A 24,367-nucleotide genomic window follows, 5' to 3' on the forward strand; every position below is an offset into this window, starting at 1 on the left:
GGACTGCCGCTGGTAAACCCTTTCACTTGCCACACGATGACAGAAGGTTAACCCTTTACTATCACACAACCGACGGTCGTGTGGCAGTGAAAGGGTTAACCTTCTGTGTGTCGCCACGGTGAAAGGGTTAACCGTTTTGGTAGTGCGGCAGTGAATGGGTTAATCTCACTCCGTCCTGAAGGATTAGGCCTGGCATACACCTGCTACTGATCTTTTGCGCACCAATGTGATTTACAACTGTGCCATTTAAGTATCACAAGCGGGGTCTAATAATAGACCTTGAAAGAGCAGACTTCTACTGTTACTGAGCCACCCTACTCCGCTCTGGCAGGTCACCAAAGTAAATTTTACAATCCTTTTTAACTCCCAGTTTCTTTTCATATTTTCTTCTGTACTAACTCTCAAATCCATTGTTACTAGATCTACTAATCCTTTACATAACCATTATTATAAACTGTTTGTAATGTCATTATGCAATATGTAGTATTACTGTTAATATCTGTTTTAGTTTGCTTGTCTGGTCATAGATTTGTATTATTTGGTCACACAGATTTGTGTTGTGTGTGTGTGTGTGTTTTGTACATGTGTATGTTTGTAGGGTGTTTTTTGTTTTGTTTTGATAAGCCCTTGGGTTTCATTTGCATGCCAACCGTGCATCTTAAATTGTTATTGTATATATATATATTTTTTGCCAATTGCACAAATAAATAAAACCTAAACTGTGTCTATCTGATCAAGGCCTATTCATAGATTGATTGGATGGGAAACAGCATTATTGAATGCCAGCGACATTGATGTGGTCTCTTGCCTTTCCCTGTGTGTCATATTGCATGACGGTATGTTTCCAGACATACTGGGTACAACTGTAGAGTACGGTAGGCTATACAGGCCTTGTAATATCAACAGGCTATTGATCTGTGTCCACCTGATCCTTTACATACTGACTTGAAAACCCACAGGCCAACTGCAACAATAAGGTAAGCCTATTGTGTAATTTATCTATAAACTTCATATGTTCTGGATCATACTTTATAATGTATCTCTGGCATTGACTATGGGTTAGAGTAGACTTTGAAGAGTTGGCTGTTGATCTGAAGTTCTGAGTGGCGTGCTTTAATTTAGCCGATACGTTTTGAAAAGAGATAGCTCAGTCACACACACAACACAATTACATTAACTGAAAGCAAGAAGCCCATTTGGGTCCCTGCATGCTATTTGCCCCAAAATAGGCTTTACATGACTGAAATACACCTAAGCTAGATAGTAATGATGATTTTACTACCCTATGTTGTCTTCATGGGGGCAATGTGGTTAAGAATAGGCTCTGTCAAGTTATGAATTTTGCAGTACTGTCTATCTGTATGTCATGTATCATGTCATATTATGATGAATTGAAAATGGGGGACCCTGATGTAAACAAGACGAAAGTCTTTCTCTGGTCTGCATCCCCTTAACAATTGTGTGTATTGAGCCGTACTGTATTGTACCCATTCTGCAATCTGTTAATAAAATTTTCAATCAATCAATCAATCAATCAACCAATCAATCAATCAATCAATCAATCAATCAATCTAGTAGGCCTACTACAGAACCTATACTAACTTTAACTCGCCTAACGTTATAGTACTGTACTGCCCCCATGTGGTATATATGAGGTAATGACCTAACTGCCATAAGGAAGTACAACCCGTATGTCCCCATGCGGGACCCGTAGAGTTACGGTAAGTCAGACGTGGATCTAAACAAGGAAGTACAGTCAGTGTTGGACCAATAATAACAAACAGCAGCAAGATGAGTACATGCTAGTCGCGTTGTTGAGCACAGTCTCGATTTGATTTAATCTCTATCGTATATTGCTTCACAACCGGTTATACTAATGTATTCGAGGGAGAATGTCATCCGATTTAACATTAGACGTCGAAGATCACCAGCAACTTAATAATAATCCTATGATGATGATGGACAGTGACACTGGCACCATCTCCATCGACCAGGGTGGCGAGTGGGGTAAGAGACAGTCTCGATCCTAATGAGGTTTTTTTTAAGGTTTTATTTGAGACTAAAGCGCGTGTTTCCAACGATATAGCGTTAGTTACTGACACTGTTTAGTTATACCGGTTTAGTAGCCCCTTTCGTGACTTTCGGTTTGCAAGCCTGGCCCCAGCTAACACAATGACAGCTCATGCTAACCAGCTAGCCTGCTGTGTGTTACTGTACTATGAAGACTGTGGCTGATGTAATGTTAGCTCAGCTAAACAACAAACGGTATTTAAACCATTAGTTAACTAACGTTAACTTGTACAATATGGCTTCTAAGCATTTTATACGAATATTTAACGAGGCTATGATTGAAGCTTTCCCCCTCTTCTTCAACAAGGCAGTTGAGTTGATTTCTGAACACATGTGGTGATGGAGTGATGGACCATCTCAGTAAACCCTGCAGCCTGTTTGATTGAACATTTTATTAACAGATTGCAGAATGGGTACAGTACAGCTCAATACACACAATTGTTAAGGGGATGCAGACCAGAGAAAAACTTTCGTCTTGTTTACATCAGGGTCCCCTATTTTCAATTCATAGTGATGACATACACAACATGCATGACATCATGACATTTATGGCATAGGGACATACAGGTATATAGTACTGTTACATTTGTGACATATATGATATGCAAATATACAGATGACAGACAGATAGACAGAACTGCTACATCTATACATACATTTATCATAATACCAGATTTACAAATACAGCTTGTTTACTTATGTCTTGCCTGTAACCAACTTTAAAACAATATCGGAACCATACACAGGTATATTTGTGGTTTGTTGAATAATGAGCTGTGATAAATGAAAGTTCACTTCAAGTAACTCAATTATTACTAGGGGTGGGAATCACCAGTTTCATCACGATACGATATCGATTCTTTGGACAACGATACGATATTATCCGATATCACAGTCTGCCACGATACGATTCGATTCAAGTGCCTGCGATCGATATGAGACGATATTATATGCCCATTTAACACAATCAGTAACATTTAAATCAACAAAAAAAAAGGCAATGGAAATATCATTTGACATTTTTATTTTTGAGCTCTTCCAGACATTTAAATGAAAAACAATATTGTTTTTAATACAAATAGACCTCCTGTTCACTGTTTTTGGTTCGTTTTTCTTTTTTGTCTATATTAATATCCTATTCACTGTCACAGAGCTGTATTAAGGTGCAGTACCGGCCAGATCCTGTTAGTGGGGCTATCCCGAGAATGCACCCTCCTTCCCAGTCCCCACTTCTCTCTGCCTATGGCTCTGGGTTAGCTTGTTAGCTTACGCTAACGTAACGTTATCTTTGATCTTTAACGCGACGTGGGCATAATGGAGTGGCGAGGATTGCAAAGCAGGTTAGATGCATTGGACCCATTGCAGAATAAAACAGCAGGGACATGTTTTGGGTCACAGAATAGGCACACTAGTCTTGCTCTAGTGACGGTCTATAGTAGACGCTACTGCTGTGTGCTGTTGATGTTAAACGGTCAACGGAGTTTCACAACACTGGGCGCGGGGCGATGACGTCGCCGGATTTTCAAAATAAGAGTATCGCAATATGAATCGATCTTTTTACGTTGCATCGATCCTATTTGATTATTGATAATAGATCGATCTGGATCAATGTATCGTCCCACCCCTAATTATTGCATCATATACGTTATCATATTTGTATTGTTTAATACAAAAAAATTAAATAAAATTATTCAACATGTTCTGGTCTAATGGCAGTGAATCATAAGCGGCAATAATTATTTTTTGACAGCATGTTTTCACATTTCAAAACCTTATTGACCTGCCATCAGAAGCTCCTACTCAACCAACCCTGAGTGAGGTTCTGTGTGATTTCCCCTCATTGTAGCCTCCCAGTGAATATCAAAACTATGGTTGGGTCACTTGGGTGTGATTCTGTTACACCTTCTGTGTGCTTAAACCTTGAACAGTTAACATGCATGATCTAGAGTACAGAGACATTGACCCAGAGAGGAATTTCTTTAATAATGTGACTAGTAATTGCTGCTACTACACCGATGACCAGTTCAAGGAAAAATTCCAACTTGAACACAACATATCGATCATACATTTCAATAGCAGGAGTTTATATGCTAATTTTTATAAGATTAAAGATTATCTTGAACAGTTCACCAAACCATTCAGCATAATTGCAATATCGGAAACCTGGATCAACATGGAGAAAGGGGTGGATTTTGAGTTGGAGGGATATAATTTTAACTACATGAATAGAGTAAATAAAAAGGGAGGGGGAGTAGGACTATATGTAGACAGAAGGTTAAAGTTCAAGATAGTTGAAACTAAAGTATGATGATGGTAATTGACGATTTATGTGAATGTATTGCTATTGAAATTGACATGGGAAAAAGGAAGAACATCATTGTCAGTTGCATTTACAGAGCTCCCAGCTCTAGCATAGATTGATTCAGAGAAACGATGGAAGGTATGATTACAAACACTGACCAGAAGGTTACTTTTATTTGTGGTGATTATAATATAGATTTTTTAAATCCTAACAAACTATCATTGATAGAAGAATTTAAGGATGCAATGTATAGTAGGAGTCTATATCCTATTATTACAAAACCGAGTAGAATCACATGTCACTCAGCAACACTCATAGATAATATACTTACTACTAATAATTTAATAGATAATATAGAGAGTGGACTATTAATAAATGACATTAGTGACCATTTACCGGTGTTTGTAGTCTATCATGTGATGTTAAAGTGGTTGATAGTAAAGTAATCATGCAAAGGAGATTAAGAACGGAGGACACTTTAAATAGGTTCAGAAAAGAACTATTATCACAGGATTGGAGAAATGTATATGAATCAATAGATGTGGATTCTGCTTATGATTATTTTCTGAATATGTTCCTGCTGTTATATGACAGAAGCTGTCCAATGCAGCAAAGTAGAACAAATGCAAAAAAATCTGACAAACCCTGGATTACAGGAGGTCTGTTGAATGCTTGCAAAAAAAAGAACACTTTATATAGAGAATTTATAAAACATAGAAATAAAGAGAAAGAAATTAAGTATAAACTATACAAAAATAAACGAACTAATATTGTTAGAAAATGTAAGAGAGTACTATATAATGTATTAGAAAAAAATTAAAAATAACATAAAGGGAACATGGAATATATTAAACTCAATTATAAGAAATAAAGCAACTAGTTCTGGCTTTCCAGATGAATTTATAGATGAGGGAAAGTCAGTAAGTAAGAAAAATGAGGTGGCAGAAGGATTCAACAGATTCTTTGTTAACACTTTGAGTGCCACGCCGGGTTTTCCTTTTTACCCCCTTGATGCCACGGTCCACTTCAATGTTAACGTTAATATCGCCTAATCTATGTTTTAAATTATGGCTACAGTATGTGTCTAATCTGCCCGTACTTTTCCAGTCAGTGCTGTCAAGGCAGATTGGTTTTTTATCGCTTCATTTCCGTTTCAGAGCATTTAGAAAAGCACCCGTTTTGAGATAAAAAACAGTTCATTCTGGACCATTCTATGATAATCGTCTTTTACTGGAATATTCCAGAACGTTGATATTCGTCGGCCTATTTATGAATCGTTTTCAAATAAACGCTAGATGATCGATATTATACGTGCAAGAGCTGCCGCGGTATTGATGTTTTCCTTACCGCTAGGGCTGTCTTAAATGCTTCGAAGCTTCGAACGTTCGATTCGATGGCACAAGCTTCGAACATTAAAAAAAAAATCGAAGTTACAAAAAAAAAGAAAAAAAAAAAAAGCTCAAAAAAAGAAAATTCATTTTTTTTTTTTTTACTTCGATTTGTGTGTGTGTGTAGGTGTGTGTGTGTGTGTGTGTGAACTACCCATCCCAGTTAGGACAGCCGAATCCCGTCCAATCTTTCGCCGTCGACTAAAGACTCACTTCTTCAACCATTATCTGAAATGATAAAAAAAAAAAAAAAAAAATCTAACCGTGACTAACCTTACTGTCATGCACTTGTCCTAATAAACTAACCTACACTGTAACACGCAACACTTTGATGAACATTGTTACTCAGCTGATAGAGTTGTACCCTTCTTGCTGTCTTGTCGTACAGAACTTGTAAGTCGCTTTGGATAAAAGCGTCAGCTAAATGACTAAATGTAAGTGTGTGTGTGTGTGTGTGCGCGCACCTTGTAGAATTCCACACATAAGAAAGAAAGATACTGGGATGAATAAACAAAATAGGAAATAAAATGTAGAAATGCATGCAATACATAAATAAATATGAATCTCCATATATGAAATATAACATTTAGATAAGGTGCTACTGAGATGTTTTGGTGAGTTCTTTGTTTTTTTGTGGAAGTTGCCCTTCTTAAAAATGCATGAACATTCACTGATAATTGGTCTGTAGTGGAGTCTACAAGGTCTACATTGCCGGACCATGTAGAATCCGGACCTTGTAGACTGACATAATTCTGTGCATAGTTTAGTCTACACAGGCCATATTTCAAATAATCAAAATCTTACTTCATTCATCTTAAACATTCTTGATTTGGGGGATTGGTAGTTCCCATGAAATCTGAAGTTGTTCAAACGACAACAGCGATCCACCTTGAATTAAATCACACAGCCGAGTGAAACCTTGTTGGATGCGTCAGTCACGAAAGGGGCTACTTAATTAATTAATCCAACCCACTTTATTTATAGAGCACATTTAAAAACAACAACGTTTACGAAAGTGCTGTACAAGTCCCACAACATAAGATAAAAAAAAAAAAAAAAAAAAAAAAAATCTTTTTTTCGAAGCTTCGAATTAAAATCGAAGCTCGGCCCCGAAGCTTCGATTGCCAAAAAAAGCTTCGAAGGTCAGCCCTACTTACCGCACACATTTGCAAAATATTTCCTACCGCCGCGGTTATTACCGCACACACACACACACAAGTTTGAATGCATTTTTTTTGTAGTCTACTCTTTATAGCATATAGCCTGCCTCTAGTCTAAATGTCTATCTTTAGAGGATGACTTTGCAGCATGAATATTGTTTGGGATTCGGCATGCACGCATTCGTTATTAAAAGTGAAACACGGATTCGAAGTCTCCCCTCGGTGTCGCGAGCAGGGGTGGTAGCGGCGCGCCCGCCGGTTACCCCCCCGACCCTTTCTTCTTCTTATTATTATAACGTTACTACTTATGATTACAAAGGCATTCGATTTGTGGCATTAACGTTAGTATAGTTACACGTTCGTATTTACCGGACCATAGCAAGGCAAGCGTTACTCAATTAATATCTAAGTTCCTTTCTTTGCTCAGAGCGTGCCGAGTTGTACCCATTCTGCGGTCTGTTAATAAAGTTTTCAATCAGACAAGTGTATAGAACGAAGGGCTTTTATTATAACATTTCGTTGCAGTAAAATCATTATGCCTCGTTCCCTGAGGAGCGACGGCGTCGGTAATCCACTCCGGTCTCCGGTGGGAGCTAACGTACTATTAGCCGTGTTGTGACTGAGCTCTGATCAATGGCTCATGGCTGAGATTCAGGAAGTAAAAGCACTGCAAGATGCTTCAGCATGTGACGCGTATCTCTTCTGACCAATCAGTGGTCTGCAGTGTTTCATGTGACTTTTCTGGTACCCAATAGGGTCGCTTGGAATCTCGACAGAGAAGTAGGGTATATCTGCAGAGCCGCAAGACCAACGAGAGCGTAATAATAATAATAATATAATAAAAAACAGCGGTGATGCCGGTATTCAGCCCAACGCTGCGGTGGGCATGATGTAACAGCGATACCGCGGTAATACCGATACCGCGGCAGCTCTACGTGCACGCAAGCACATTCGGGCCGCGCACGGATAATCGCCGTGTTGATTTCCTCTTGGACTTTTACAGTGAAACCGAAAGAGCCCATTTCACAAAACAGCCTATATCTTCATCAAAATTAGTCTGATTATCCTAACACTGATAACATAGATTCCTTACCTGACATCAGATGGTATCCAACTGGTATATTCCAATTCCTGATCACCATTCAAAAAAATCGATAAGTATGTAGGCCTGCCGCGATAAGCAATAAATCGATTAATTGCCGCGATAATTAAAATGAATGCAATGATTTTGACGGGCGCGATTAATTGCTATTTGCGAGTTTGTTTTAATGAGGCGGAACCAGTGCCCCTTGTCAGTCTCTCTCCGTGTGGGGGGCCGCTGGCGTTACTACAGAGCACAGCACGGGAGCTCCGTGGGGCAGTAGCAACGCCACATATAGCTTAACTACAATTCTCAATAGTGTTGCTCCTTTTAACCAAGTTGCGTTATTTGTAGTGTAACGTTAGAATAACACAGAATAACGTTAATACAATTACATGCATCATTGTTTACAATGAACGGGTGGGGCTAGTCAAAGGACTGGAGACGGGGACAAGTTAAACATGAATTAATTTATTATAACGGGTCGTTTTCGAGTCGTGCTGCAGTGCCTACGCACCACAGCTATTCTATTATATACTGCTTTGACGCTTCCTCCTCATCGTTGATTGCCTGTAGTAGCTGCATCTAACGTTAGTAGCTAACGTTAAAACTAAAAAACACAACCGGACGAGACAAGTTGTCGGCTAGGATAATCACAACAATACTTCCGGTCCGGTCGGTGGGCTTCAAAATAAAAGTCTTAAACACCGGAAAAGACGGAGCGGTGGGCTTCAAAATAAAAGTTTTGGGAAATAAATTTCTCAAAAAAATTCTCTAACCGGTCGCAATAATATCGCTTATCGCGATATTTTCGGGGGCAATTAATCGCCCAGCAAAATGTGTTATCGTGGCAGGCCTAAGTGTATGGATCCAACGTGATACAATAGTACACATGATTCCGCGGGGCTGAGAGGCTCCAGAATGAACTGTGGTAACCCCGGCTGGATCAGTGGACTGGAAAATGTGGAGTACCGGATTTTTTCCCCCATCCATTTTCATTGAGTCCATTCCAAAATCCCTTATGTCATCTGGGAGACGATAGGGGGCGCTTTTTTCCACATATGATCGCCGGCGGCGTTCGGGTATACTCGGGTAGGCTCGCGTGATGCAATATGATTTCAGATCGCTAAAAAAATAAAATAAAATTATTCCGAGAAATCTCGTGAGTGGCTTTCAACATAACTATCGGAAACCCGAGATATCTTGTGTGTGAAAGTGTTAATGTGGGGCCCAAATTGGCAGAGGAGATAACCCCGCCACAAGGGGGAGGTGTTTCTAATTATTTTGAAGAACGAAACCCAAGTACTATCTTCTTGAGAAAAACGGATAAAATGAAATTATGGATACTGTGAACAATTTTAAGAATAAAACATCAACAGATTGGAACGGCATTGACATGACCTTAATTAAGCAAGTAATAATAGCCATAGCAGACCCTTTAGTGCATATTTGTAACCTCTCATTCAAACTGAGTGCCTTCCCCACCAAAATTAAAACTGCAAAAGTGATACCGATCTTCAAAGCCGGTGAGAAAAATCTATTCACCAATTACAGGCCGATTTCTCTCCTTTCCCAGTTCTCAAAGATAATGGAAAAGGTATTTGCTGCACGATTGGACAGTTTCATTGATAAACAAACATGCATTACTTATAGACAGTCAATATGGATTTAGATCGAATCATTCAACGTCATTGGCACTAATGGACCTAGTAGAAGAACTGACAAGCATAATTGATAATAAGAAGTTTGCAATAGGGGTCTTCATAGATCTGAAGAAGGCGTTTGACACTATAAATAAATCATGATATTCTGCTACTAAAATTGGAAAGGTATGGGATCAGAGGAGTAGGGCTCAAATGGTTAAAGAGTTACTTAGAACAAAGACAACAGTTTGTGCAGTTGGGGGAGTACAGGTCCACTCAGTCAAACATAATCTGTGGTGTGCCGCAAGGGTCAATTCTGGGCCCGAAACTATTCATACTGTATATAAATGATATAGGTAATGCGTCTAAATATTGAAAAATTTAATTTTTGCTGACGATACAAATGTCTTCTGTGAGGGAGAGAACCTCCAAATGCTTTTTTTTTTTTTTTTTTTTTATATATATATTTCCCCCTCCTTTTTTCTCCGATTTTCTCCCATCCCAATGTTAGTCGTTATGCCAATTCCCAATCCCCTTCCTGGTCGCTGCGCACTTACCCCCCACAGTCGGTCTGGGAGAGTGGAGGCTATCAAGTGCTTCCTCTAGGGCTGGGCGATATAACGATAACGATAAATATCGCGATATATTTTAATAATTGATATCGAATATCGAAATAAAATAAAAATCGAAAAATCGTTTTCTTTTTTTTTTTAATATATTTTTTTTATATATATATATATATATATATATATTTTTTTTTTTTTTTTTTTTTTTTGTGACCTGCAACAGGGCAGTTTTAAAACCAGAGACAGTGGACAGACTTGTCTTTCTTGCCTGCAACTTAAAGTAATGGCTTTGCTTGTCCAAATGACAATACTGACCAAATTGAGATTTATTTTTCTCTTGTCCATTTATTTTGTTTGCTTTCTAATTTAAAATACAGTTTGAAACCGTCTGTACACAGTAGGCTATGTGTGCTAGCAGAACTAGACTCCAGTCACGAGTCACGGTGCACATGTGCGGTGGTTTGTCCACCAAAAAAGCGCCAAAAGATAGAAAATAAACTAGCAGAGCCAGAACTGTTCAACTCCCCTGGAGCCACAGCCAGCAGAGAAGCCGGTTTACTTTCGCTTTTAAACCAGCTGCAGCCTGAGAACTGGAGTGTGAGGGGATGTAACACTAAAGATGGCGGCAAAGACAAAGAATTGCTGCAAAATAAACATACATCTGTTGTTTAAAAAAAAAAAAATTAAAAGTTTAAATTTAAATTTTTTATTTTTTTAATACTTATAACAATTGTGATAATTATCCATATCGAGAAATATGATAACATTATCATATCGTTATTGCGATATGATTTTTTTCCATATCGCCCAGCCCTACGTCTAGCCAATCAACCTGTGAGGGTTCTGTCCTTGCTCTCTCACTCGTTCTGTTCCTTTAACCACCCTCGCTTTGTTTTCATTCATTTTTCTGTCAATTGGTTCTATCCCCTCGTTCACACGTTTCTCCCCGTTGACGTCATCAGAGACGTCGCTGATTGGTTCTCTCACTTCCCCACGCTTTTCAATCACATTCCCCAGCTGTCACTGCTTTCTCCCCGTTGACGTCATCAGAGACGTCGCTGATTGGTTCTCTCACTTCCCCACGCTTTTCAATCAATCGATCCCTCATTATTTATACCCCGTTTTTCCCCACCCTAAGTTGTTGGATCGTCTTGTTTTGTCGCCTTGATTTGTCTCTGGATATTTTTCCCCGTTGCTGTTGCTGCTGCTTTTTTCTCTGTGCTGTTCTCCAGGAATTCCTAGAAGCCTTCGCTTGGATACCTGCTCCCGTGGCGCGCGCTCGCCTCCACTGTTGTTCCAGTTCCAATTACGCATCTCGTCTGGGTGAGTTATCTTTTTGACTGTTCTTGACCTATTCCACTTTTCGTGTGTAAACTTACACTGAAGACTACCACCTTTTGTCAAACAGTCACTCACCCAGCCATTATCTATTTTTGCGTATTCCTTTATGGAATAATATTTTGGGATCTACCATCTCCCTCTGTGTGCTAGCTCACATCGAAGATATTATTTCACAATTGGACTGTGTGTTTACATGAAGATATTCACTGTGTGTTTACATGAAGATATTCACTGTGTGTTTACATGAAGATATTCACTGGGACTGTGTTTGGATTTAGCTCACTGTGTTGTTAACACGAAGAGTTTCACTTGGGCTGTTTTTGGAATTGTGCTCTCTGTGTTGTTAACACGAAGAGATTCACTTGGGCTGTGTTTGGAACTGTGCTCACTGTGTTGTTTACACGAAGAATTGAACACCCTGTTCTCCTGCTCGTTTAAGACTGCTCTGTCACTGACTCGTTCCCTCTCTCCCTCTCTCGGTCTCGCAACAACATCTGAGAACCCACCGAGAGGATTCTGCAGAGCGGTTCAGAAGTCAACACCTGCTTCCCAAGACAACCCTCACGGGAGAAGCTGCAGAGCAGCAGAACTTTGCCCCTTGATCATTGTACCTGTCTTGTTTGACTTGCTTTCCCTGTTTCTCTTATTCCTAGTACCAAATAAACAAGCCCTCGTATTTGGCAACTCTGAATCCTACTCTCTTGTGTCGTTGCGTTTGGGGTCGGTGTCAAACCATAACATTACGATCCAACCAACAATATGACGACCCCAGCCGACACAGAGAGGGTCAAGACCGCACTTGCTATTCAAGTCGAGTTGACCAGGGATCACGGTCTCCAATTAGAGCGGGCTGCGGCTGCGGTGCAAGACCTCAGGGACCAGGTCTTGCCTATGCAGGGTTCTATGGCCGCTATGGCGGGACAACAGTCAGAGATTCTCGCTCAGCTTAACTCGCTGGGCGACGCCGTTAACACTTTTCATCTCTCATACCCTTCAGGAACATTCCCCGCAGCCCCAGCAGATCTCGCACCTCGGGAACCCCATCTCTCCGTCCCACGGCTGTTCGACGGTAATCCAGAGGAGTGTGCCACATTCATCATGCAATGTGAGTTGGTTTTCCGTCATCAACCAAGCCGTTTTTCTGCTCATGGGTCCCGAGTGGCTTATATAACCAACCTACTTTCAGGCCATGCTGCCCAGTGGGTCACTTCCTCCTGGGCAATGGAGGCAGATTTTTTGTTCTCCTACCCAGACTTCGTGGCGGAGCTCCGCAGAGTGTTCCACCATCCAGCCCGAGGTCTGGACCCTGGAGCCCGGTTGGGGACCTTCCGACAAGGGAGCAGCAGGGTGACGGACTATGTCATGGAGTTCCGATTGGCGGCGGTGGAGAGCGGATGGAACGAGCCTGCTCTTCGCCTAACCTTCATAAGGGGGCTCAGTGACGCAGTTCGGGACCAGCTCGCTACCAGGGAGGTGCCCGACTCCCTCGAGGAGCTGTTTAGCCTTGTCATCCGTATTGACGGACGCCTCCTGGAGAGAAGGCACGAGAGGACCCGACTGTCACCTCCTGAGGCACCCCGGACTCCTGGACGCCCCGTCCCCAACACTACTGATGGTAACAGGCTTCCCCGTCCGGTGCGCAAGGAGGAACCCATACCACTGGGACGCTCTCGTCTGAGCCAGGTGGAGCGTCAGGCAAGGCTCAGGTCCGGTCTCTGCCTCTACTGCGGAGGTACGGGACACTTTCTCGCCGACTGCCCTATCCGGCCAAAAGATCGGGCTCACCAAGACCCCGGGAGATCCTGGTGAGCCGTTTTTCCCAGTCCCAGCGCCGCGCACCCCCTGACCATCTGATGAGCGTCACCCTGGCCTGGGGGGACCAACGTGCCACGGTGGAGGCCCTCATCGACTCTGGGGCAGACGAGAACTTCCTCGACTTCGAGTTTGCCACCCAAGCCAACATACCTCTTGAGGCCCTTATGAGGCCCTTGGAGATCTTTTCGTTGGACCAACACCGCCTGGCCGACATCTCTCAACGCACCGGCCCAGTCGTGCTGACCATCGCTGGGAACCACGTCGAGAGAATCCAGTTCCTCATTACCCAATCCCCCCTTGTCCCGGTGGTCCTGGGTAGGCCCTGGCTCGCGCTGCACGAGCCCCACATCGCCTGGTCCTCCGGTACCATCAGGGGCTGGAGCTCCTCCTGTCACGCCCGCTGTCTGCAGGCGGCGTCCTGTCCCCCATCCCGGAGACCGGCTGGTGAGTTGCCCCCGGACCCCTCGTCCATTCCTCCTGAGTACCACGACCTCATGGAGGTATTCAGTAAGACCAGGGCTCAGGCCCTTCCACCTCACCGCCCCTATGACTGCGCCATCGACCTCCGCCAAGGGGCTCCCCTTCCCGGCAGCCGCCTCTACAGTCTGACTGTCCCGGAGAAGAAGGCGATGGATCTCTACATCTCTGAGTCATTGGAAGCAGGACTCATTCGGCCTTCCTCCTCCCCGGTGGCAGCCGGGTTCTTCTTTGTTGGTAAGAAGGATGGGGACCTGCGACCCTGCATCGACTATCGTCAGCTCAACGAGATCACCATCAAGAACAAATACCCCCTACCTCTCATGAGCTCCACCTTCGAGCCACTGACCCAGGCCTCGTTCTTCACCAAGCTGGATCTCCGAAGTGCCTTCCATCTTGTCCGTATTCGTGAGGGCGATGAATGGAAGACCGCCTTCAAGACCCCCAGGGGCCACTATGAGTACCTTGTGATGCCGTTCGGCCTTACCAACGCCCCGGCGGTATTCCAGGCACTCATGAACGATGTCCTCCGTGACATGCTGGAGGTGTTCGTGGTGGTGTACCTGGACGACATTCTTATCTTTTCCAGGACCCTCGAGGAACACATCCTGCATGTCCGTCGGGTGCTGGAGCGCCTCCTCCACAATCGGCTCTTCGTCAAGGCGGAGAAGTGCCGTTTCCACTCCAACTCCGTCGAGTACCTGGGCTTCATCGTTGAGAAGGGCTTGACCCGAGCGGATCCTCGCAAGATCCAGGCTGTGGAGGATTGGCCGGAACCCACCACTCGGAAGGAGTTACAGAGTTTCCTCGGGTTCGCCAACTTCTACCGAAGGTTCATCCGGAACTACAGTCAAGTGGCGGAGCCTCTTACCAAGCTGACCTCCCCCGCTCTGCCGTTCGACTGGTCCCCAGCGGCATGCGCTGCGTTCCGCTCCCTCAAGAGAAGGTTCACTTCCGCCCCTATCCTGCTCCACCCTGACCCCAAGAGACAGTTCATCGTGGAGGTGGACGCCTCGGATTCTGGTCTGGGCGCTGTCCTATCCCAACGTTCTCCTTCCGACCAGAAGGTACATCCTTGCGCCTTCTACTCGCGTCGCTTCCTCCCCGCCGAGAGGAACTACGACACCGGCAATCGGGAGCTACTGGCGGTCGTGGCTGCGCTGGAGGAGTGGCGTCATTGGCTAGAGGGTGCCGAGGAGCCTTTTACCATCTGGACGGACCACAAGAACCTAACGTTCATCTGCGCTTCCAGGCGCCTCAACGGTCGGCAGGCGAGGTGGGCCAGTTTCCTCAGTCGGTTCGACTTCTCGCTGACCTTCCGCCCCGGTTCCCGCAACACGAAGGCCGACTCTCTGTCCCGGATGCACTCCAAGGGGGCTCCACCCTCTGAGGTCCCATCTCCCATCATCCCGGAGGCCCGAGTGGTTGGAGCCATCACCTTGGGCATCGAGGGTGTGGTGAGGCGTGCCCTTCGCTTCCAACGTGCTCCAAGCAACGTCCCTAGGAGCCGTCTCTTCGTCCCCGACTCTGTCCGGTCCCAGGTACTGCTGTGGGGCCATACCAGCCGGTTCGCCTGCCACCCAGGCGTCCATCGCACGTTCTCCTTCCTGGCTCGTCGTTTCTGGTGGCCCACCATGCGGAACGACGTCAAGGAGTTCGTATTGGCCTGCGCGGTCTGTGCCCGCAGCAAGGCCTCTCACCAGGCACCCTCCGGGCTCTTGCAGCCCCTTCCCGTTCCAAGCCGTCCGTGGTCACATGTGGCGCTCGACTTCGTCACTGGTCTACCCTCCTCCCAGGGGAACACCTGCCTTCTGACCGTGGTGGATCGATTCAGCAAGGGGGTCCACCTCGTGGCCCTCTCCAAGCTTCCCTCAGCAGCCGAGACGGCGGACCTCCTGACGCACCACGTGTTCCGCCTTCACGGCTTTCCCCAGGACATCGTCTCTGACCGGGGGCCCCAGTTCACCTCCCAGGTATGGCGGGCTTTCTGCAAAGGATTGGGGGCAACGGTCAGTCTCTCCTCTGGCTATCATCCCCAGACAAACGGGCAGACGGAGAGGATGAACCAGAGCGTGGAGTCTGCTCTTCGGTGTGTGGCAGCCGAGAGGCCGGCATCCTGGAGCCGTTTCCTTCCCTGGGTTGAGTACTCCATCAACTCAATGGTCAGTTCCGCCACCGGCCTCTCCCCTTTTGAGGCCTCCCTGGGCTACCAGCCCCCTCTTTTTCCCGCACAGGAGACGGAAGTGGCAGTTCCCTCCGTGCAGGTCCACCTCGACCGCTGCCGTCGAGTTTGGGAGATCACCAGGACCGCGCTGCTCCGAACATCTGAGCGCGCCTGTCGTGGTGCCGACCGGCGCCGGGTTCCCGCGCCGACTTACCGCCCTGGGCAGAGGGTGTGGCTCTCCGCGAAGGACCTCCCGCTACGGTCCTCGGCCAAGAAGCTCAACCCCCGCTTCGTCGGTCCTTTCGAGGTCCTGAAGATACTCAGTCCGGCGGCCCTGCGCCTGAAGCTTCCTGCATCCATGCACATCCACCCCGTGTTCCATGTCTCCCGGGTTAAGCCCGTCTCCCTCTGTCCCCTTATGCCTCCGGCTCCTGATCCGCCGCCTCCTGTGCTAGTGGATGGTCACCCCCAGTGGCAGGTCCGCCGGTTGATGGGCGTTCGTCGGCGGGGCCGGGGGTTCCAATACCTGGTGGACTGGGGGGGTTACGGCCCTGAGGAGCGTAGCTGGGTCTCCCGGCAGCTCATCGTGGATCCCGGCTTGATCACCGACTTCCATCGAGCCCATCCTGGCGAGCCGGGTCGGCCTGGTCGCCGGGTGGCTCCCGTGGAGGGGGGGGTACTGTGAGGGTTCTGTCCTTGCTCTCTCACTCGTTCTGTTCCTTTAACCACCCTCGCTTTGTTTTCATTCATTTTTCTGTCAATTGGTTCTATCCCCTCGTTCACACGTTTCTCCCCGTTGACGTCATCAGAGACGTCGCTGATTGGTTCTCTCACTTCCCCACGCTTTTCAATCACATTCCCCAGCTGTCACTGCTTTCTCCCCGTTGACGTCATCAGAGACGTCGCTGATTGGTTCTCTCACTTCCCCACGCTTTTCAATCAATCGATCCCTCATTATTTATACCCCGTTTTTCCCCACCCTAAGTTGTTGGATCGTCTTGTTTTGTCGCCTTGATTTGTCTCTGGATATTTTTCCCCGTTGCTGTTGCTGCTGCTTTTTTCTCTGTGCTGTTCTCCAGGAATTCCTAGAAGCCTTCGCTTGGATACCTGCTCCCGTGGCGCGCGCTCGCCTCCACTGTTGTTCCAGTTCCAATTACGCATCTCGTCTGGGTGAGTTATCTTTTTGACTGTTCTTGACCTATTCCACTTTTCGTGTGTAAACTTACACTGAAGACTACCACCTTTTGTCAAACAGTCACTCACCCAGCCATTATCTATTTTTGCGTATTCCTTTATGGAATAATATTTTGGGATCTACCATCTCCCTCTGTGTGCTAGCTCACACCGAAGATATTATTTCACAATTGGACTGTGTGTTTACATGAAGATATCCACTGTGTGTTTGCTCACACCGAAGATATTATTTCACAATTGGACTGTGTGTTTACATGAAGATATTCACTGTGTGTTTACATGAAGATATTCACTGTGTGTTTACATGAAGATATTCACTGGGACTGTGTTTGGATTTAGCTCACTGTGTTGTTAACACGAAGAGTTTCACTTGGGCTGTTTTTGGAATTGTGCTCTCTGTGTTGTTAACACGAAGAGATTCACTTGGGCTGTGTTTGGAACTGTGCTCACTGTGTTGTTTACACGAAGAATTGAACACCCTGTTCTCCTGCTCGTTTAAGACTGCTCTGTCACTGACTCGTTCCCTCTCTCCCTCTCTCGGTCTCGCAACAACATCTGAGAACCCACCGAGAGGATTCTGCAGAGCGGTTCAGAAGTCAACACCTGCTTCCCAAGACAACCCTCACGGGAGAAGCTGCAGAGCAGCAGAACTTTGCCCCTTGATCATTGTACCTGTCTTGTTTGACTTGCTTTCCCTGTTTCTCTTATTCCTAGTACCAAATAAACAAGCCCTCGTATTTGGCAACTCTGAATCCTACTCTCTTGTGTCGTTGCGTTTGGGGTCGGTGTCAAACCATAAAACACAACCGCTTCTTTTCACCTGGCAGAACGGACTCTCACTGAGAGCGTGTAACGTGTGGAAGGATCACACTACCGCCCTTAGATCCTATCCGCGCTTAGCAGGCGCCCCGACCGAACTGTAGGAGTCGCTGTTTACAACGACCCGGACCCACCCCGCCAGCTTCTCCCACCCTCTAATAATGCCAATTGTATTAGTGTGAACGGCCAGCCAAGCTGGTGACAACCCCGGAGCTGTGAGCTGGATTCGAACAGGCGAATCCAGCGTCTCCGGGGTTGGTGACGAACGCAATCTCCGCTACGCCACCTGACCGCCCCTACCTAATGCTTTTAAAGAATGTCGCAGCTGAGCTAACCAAGCTGAAAGTGTGGTTTGATGTAAATAAATTATCATTAAATATAAAAAAAACAAAAAAATCATGATATTTGGTAAACGTGATATACAAGTAAATACACCGGTTGAACTAATGATTGATAGTATTAAACTGGAGAGGGTATTTGAGAATACATTTCTGGGTGTGATAATAGACCACAAACTCAACTGGAAACCTCATATCAAATATGTCAGGACTAAATTGGCACGGAGTCAGTGTTGGTGTTTTATGCAAGATAAGACACATTCTAAACCAAAAAACACTGTATACACTGTACTGTACACTCTTCCTACCATATATGAGCTACTGTGCGGAGGTGTGGGGTAATACCTACAAAAGCACTCTACAGCCAATATGCACCATGCAAAAAAAAGCAATAAGAATAATCAACAATGTAGGATATTATGAACACACCAATAACTTATTTATAAAGCTACAAGCATTGAAATGTATGGACCTAGTGGATTTCAAAACTGCCTTCATTGTATACAAAGCCAGATACAAGCTAATTCCAGGCAACATTCAAAAATGGTTCAGAGACAGGGAAGGAGAATATAATTTAAGAGGGAGAGGGAATCTTAAACAACCAATGGTACACACCACGCTGAAAAGCATGTGCATATCGGTGTGTGGAGTGAAGTTGTGGAATAATTTACTAGAATACATCAAACTGAGTAAACATGTGGCACAATTTAAAAAGCAGCTGAAAAAATACACATTAGAGAAATACAGAAATGAGTATTGAGGATAAACAAAGTTATGTTATATTGTGTATGTAGTGCTGTACTATATTCACTGCTGTCAAGTGAATCAAGTTTTTTCTTTTAATATAAGTAAAAGTATATTCAATATTGTAATATACTAAATTATGTTATATCTAGTAAAATTAATGGAAGAACAAATATAAATGTAAGGGGGTAGGGATCAATAAGCTTAGCTTCCCTCTACTCCTTTTTTGGACATATTATTTATGTTTTTGTTTATAATTAATTATTTTTTCTTTTTTTTATGTTTTTTTTTATTAATGTTTTTTAATTTGTTGTTATGATTGTTTGGTTTGACGGAACAAGATACTGTGAGTTGTTTGGAGAAATATGGAGAATAACATGTTCAAAAATAAACGTTTCATTCATTCATTCATTCACAAGTATGACAGCCAAACTGTATTATGTAGGTTAATATTCTTTGATGGAGGTATAGATTATTTAATCATTGTACTGTTAAGGATCAAGGAGGACCAAGGATCTGCCGCGATGGATGTGGTCAGGATGGATCCATAATATCTCTCAACACTGTCTGTGTGTAGTATGTAATGTAAACAGAAATATGGATGGGATGGGTTATATAACCAGCATTAAGCAAATCATGTAAACGACTTAATCAGAACATGATCTTGGAATAAGGTCAATAATCAGATTATGGCAGTGTATCTAAATCAAGTTTAACGGATCAAGTCACTGAATGCCCTAATTGCTCTTTGCTTGCATGTCCTTAAGCAGACATCAGCCTGTTCGATGAGTTGGACCTGGGATATACAGATGACCTTCTTCAGGCCCTGGAGCACGCTGGCTATGTGAGTAGCTAACACTCTGACTGGAGCACGCTGGCTATGTGAGTAGCTAACACTCTGACTGGAGCACGCTGGCTATGTGAGTAGCTAACACTCTGACTGGAGCACGCTGGCTATGTGAGTAGCTAACACTCTGACTGGAGCACGCTCTCTATGTGAGTAGCTAACACTCTGACTGGAGCACGCTCTCTATGTGAGTAGCTAACACTCTGACTGGAGCACGCTCTCTATGTGAGTAGCTAACACTCTGACTGGAGCACGCTGGCTATGTGAGTAGCTAACACTCTGACTGGAGGGGATTTTCTTTCAGTAATTAACGACCAACATTTGATCAAATTGGCAAACGTTTGTATTTGTTGTGGTTTTGTTTGAATTAGTAATGATCACTAAATCCCCCCTCACAAGCCTCCTGGTTAGAAGACATGATGTTCTTTACTAAGTTGGAGAAAATCAAGTTTACACTCGGAGGAGAGAGATTCAGTGCCAGATGGAAGCCCCTTCTAACGTACCTAGGTGACCTCTGGAGAGTCCCAGAGGAGCCCCCTTTATTATTCTCCTCCCGAGCATCCCTTTCCTAGTTTCCTCCTCTTTTCTCTCCTTTCTTTTTGTGTTTTTGGGTAATTGAGACGGGCTACTATGGGAGGGGTTGGGGTTATTGTTGTCCGTCATTGTTATTGTTTGTTTGCAAATCTGAAGAAAATGTGTTTGGGCAAAAAAATTATATTGTTTTTCCTGTACTGGTTACATGTTGTTATTATCACGTTGTTATTGTTTTGTTAGGTTGCCGGGGGCCCCGACCTGGACTTCGACATGGACCTGCCGCCCTGGAATACGGACACAAGTAGCACCTGCACAGGTAAAGACACACAGACTCTGTTCACAACAGGTACAGACACACAGACTCTGTTCACAACAGGTACAGACACACAGACTCTGTTCACAACAGGTACAGACACACAGACTCTGTTCACAACAGGTACAGACACACAGACTCTGTTCACAACAGGTACAGACACACAGACTCTGTTCACAACAGGTACAGACACACAGACTCTGTTCACAACAGGTACAGAGACACAGACTCTGTTCACAACAGGTACAGACACACAGACTCTGTTCACAACAGGTACAGACACACAGTCTCTGTTCACAACAGGTACAGACACACAGTCTCTGTTCACAACAGGTACAGACACACAGTCTCTGTTCACAACAGGTACAGACACACAGACTCTGTTCACAACAGGTACAGACACACAGACTCTGTTCACAACAGGTACAGACACACAGTCTCTGTTCACAACAGGTACAGACACACAGTCTCTGTTCACAACAGGTACAGAGACACAGACTCTGTTCACAACAGGTACAACCAGGTTAAGGAATGCCGACCTTGAGCAACTAGATCTGTCTCCTGTCCTTCTAAATATTTGCATACAGAACCGCCCCTAATTAAACATATATGGTAATTAAACACCCCCTATTCACATAACTGAATTTGTTGATTGATGGAGCTTTGACAGCCACATGGGTACATTCTATTGCTCCGATGATGTTGGGAAATGCCAGAGCGATCTCCAATCTCACGCTGAGAAGAATCCCAGGGTGAAGAGGACTTGAATGTGCACAGGGATGGCATTCGTGCGCGTTGTTTCATGCTACAATTTGTGACCCGGGTAGCGGACTCTACTTATGTTCTCTCTGCAAATATCGGCCATATCCGTGACAAAGTCTTCCGATAATGCAAGATAAACCATGCTGCATTCACTCGGAAAGACCTATTCCAAATGCTATTTGACAATAATTACACTCATGTCTCTATCTTACAATTAACTATAATTAATTATGAGTCATACCGAACACGTCGGTGTTGGAACTCTAATGCATGAAAGATTATTCAGTCTGTTGCAGTTTTCCTATTCTACCGCTTGGTGCCATGTACGCACGGTCGGAGCTGTGCGTAGAATCTCAAGCACACGTTCTTATTGATAAATCCCACACTTTGCTTAGAAATTATGGTACGCACGGTTTACGCACGTACCTGTGCGTACGCAGCATTGATAGATGAGGGCCCTGGAGGGGGGCTGCAGGGACCTCTCCATGGTCCTGATTGCAGAGAAAATATTGTACTACGGGTAGGGATGGGTACAGAATGAGGTACTTTTAAAGGTACCTACCGAATCACGTCGGTACTACCGAGTACCGATTCACGTGAGATCCGTCGGTGCCAGATTTCGGTACTGTAAAAAAAAATATATACCGGTATATATATCTTTGTTTTTTTTTTAACTTTATTTTCTTCACGTCAACTTTCACACACACAATATACGCTTACCTAGGATTTGACTTGATTCAACAACAAAGCAGTCGGGGCAATGGCAAGCCGAAAACGGTCGAAAGTGTGATTATTTGAAGTTTGGATTTTTTTTTCACAACTGAGGTAGGTAGATTAAATTTTTAGAGACTAAAGTACTGAAAAAAGGTACCGTTGGGTACCGGTATCGATTCACAGGTACCGGTACCGTATCGGTTCAAATGTGAACGGTACCCATCCATAACTACGGGCCATCAGTCATGATGTCAGCATTTTCCATAAGCTCAGGTTTCACCCATATAACACAAATACACTGTTTCTAAAAAATATTCAGCCTGGCAGGAGTTTTCAAAAAGGTCCGCTTTCAGTGACCTAAAAGTTTAAACGCAGTTTGTGTGTAGACGAAAGGCCAAGCCGCATAGAAAAACCTACCTGACAAGGCCTTAGTTACTGGTTATATCCAACAAACTTCTCAAGAAGAGCTCTGTTCCTGTATCAGCTATTACCACAATACATTTTATATAAAATTAGCATTGTTTCAGTAATACAGGTTCTCCAATGTCACTTCATCTACAAGTACTAATGTCACATTTAGTGTTTTAATGCTTTTTGTTGGGAGGTAGAGCATCTTTTAGCATGGTGTCTCAGCACTGGTGACTGGAGCAGTGCCTACAGACATTTTAATTGGGGGATCGAGTGGCACGGTGGTGTAGTGGTTAACACTGTCACCTCACAGCAAGAATGTGACGGGATTGGTTAGGCGCAGAGACTCAATTGCATCGGCGACTGAGAAAAAGACAATGCATTGTGTGTGTGTGCCGCTCCAATTGCATGTCCAGTTCGTTGCATGCCGAATAAAGACTCCTAAAGAGGTCCTGCATTATTATTATTATTATTATTATTATTATTATTATTATTATTATTATTATTATTATTATTATTATTATTATTATTATTATTATTATTATTATTATTATTATTATTATTATTATTATTATTATTATTATTATTATTTATTATTATTATTATTATTATTATTATCGATGCCAATCATTATTTTGCATTTATAGCTCATAGTTGGCTCAAGCAGTTGCCCATCACTGACAACGTTACCCAGATTTGGCCAGTGTTATTTTCAACCCTTGGTATTAACTAGGGATGTTCGATATTGGCTTCTTTACCGATATCCGATATACCGATATTCAGGCATGCGTTGCTCATGGGACGACTGGTTGCACTGTTTTAATGACGCTCCCGCGCATGCGCATGCGCATAAATGTTCCCTCGCATACACAGACTAAAGACAGTGCCTAATTGCCTCTACGAATGGAATGTAACACATTTCATTCACAAGATTTGTGTGAATGTATCTGAGAACGTATTTGAACACCTGACAACCGGCCGTATTGTTATGCAAAGTAGTACTTAGCGAGTTGGCGCATCAGTCGAGTGCAGCGCATTCCTGTGTGCACGCGCGTGCACATCTGTGCATGTGCGTGCTCATAGACTGGTTGCACGGCGTGCAACCCTGTCCCATGAGCAACGCACCTCTGCCGATATTGTCCAACTCTTAATTTCTGATACCGATCAACCGATACCGATATATATGCAGGGTTTCCCCCCCAAAAAACACAACATTATGCATACTTTTCACAATAAATAAAATAAGAATTTGTTCTTACTTGCTTGCCTGGGTAAATAAAGGTTAAATAAATGTTAAAAAATATTACATTTGAATGCCAATATCGGCCGATAATATCGGACATCCCTAGTATTAACCCTTTCACTACCACACTACAGAAAGTTAACCCTCGTTGTCTCACTGTTCCGGTTACCGTCTGTAGTGTGATAGTAAAGGGTTAACCTTCTGTAGTGTGGTAGTGAAAGGGTTAACCCTTTGCCGTGTGGTGGTGAAAGGGTTAACCTTATGTATTGTCGCAGTGAAAGGGTTAACCATTTGGTAGTGCGGTTGTGAAAGGGTTAAGACATGTTATATAGAGTGTGTAATTCAATGTTAGGGATGTGTGACGATCTCGATACAGAATCGGAAGATTTGCTAAAACATTTACTGTATGTTTAATACAGTGTATTGAAACCTCTGTGTTGTCAA

At 44.0% G+C, this 24,367-nt stretch overlaps 1 protein-coding gene across 2 annotated transcripts in view; it reads left to right on the plus strand.

Annotated features, from left to right (window-relative positions):
• The first annotated feature begins 1,756 nt into the window (after positions 1–1,756).
• atf6 (activating transcription factor 6) overlaps positions 1,757–24,367 on the plus strand; it is a 108,153-nt gene continuing 85,542 nt past the window's right edge. The window contains exons 1-3 of one of the 2 annotated variants that reach the window (XM_084310197.1): positions 1,757–2,007; positions 19,870–19,946; positions 20,724–20,799. In XM_084310197.1, coding sequence (XP_084166323.1) covers positions 1,893–2,007; positions 19,870–19,946; positions 20,724–20,799 — 268 coding nt within the window. In that variant the 5' untranslated portion in view covers positions 1,757–1,892. The remainder of the gene's footprint in view (positions 2,008–19,869; positions 19,947–20,723; positions 20,800–24,367) is intronic. The other variant, XM_084310198.1, reaches the window with a different exon arrangement.

This window comes from Notolepis coatsorum, assembly GCF_963971535.1.
Source record: "Notolepis coatsorum genome assembly, chromosome: 3".
NCBI classification, from domain to species: domain Eukaryota; kingdom Metazoa; phylum Chordata; class Actinopteri; order Aulopiformes; family Paralepididae; genus Notolepis; species Notolepis coatsorum.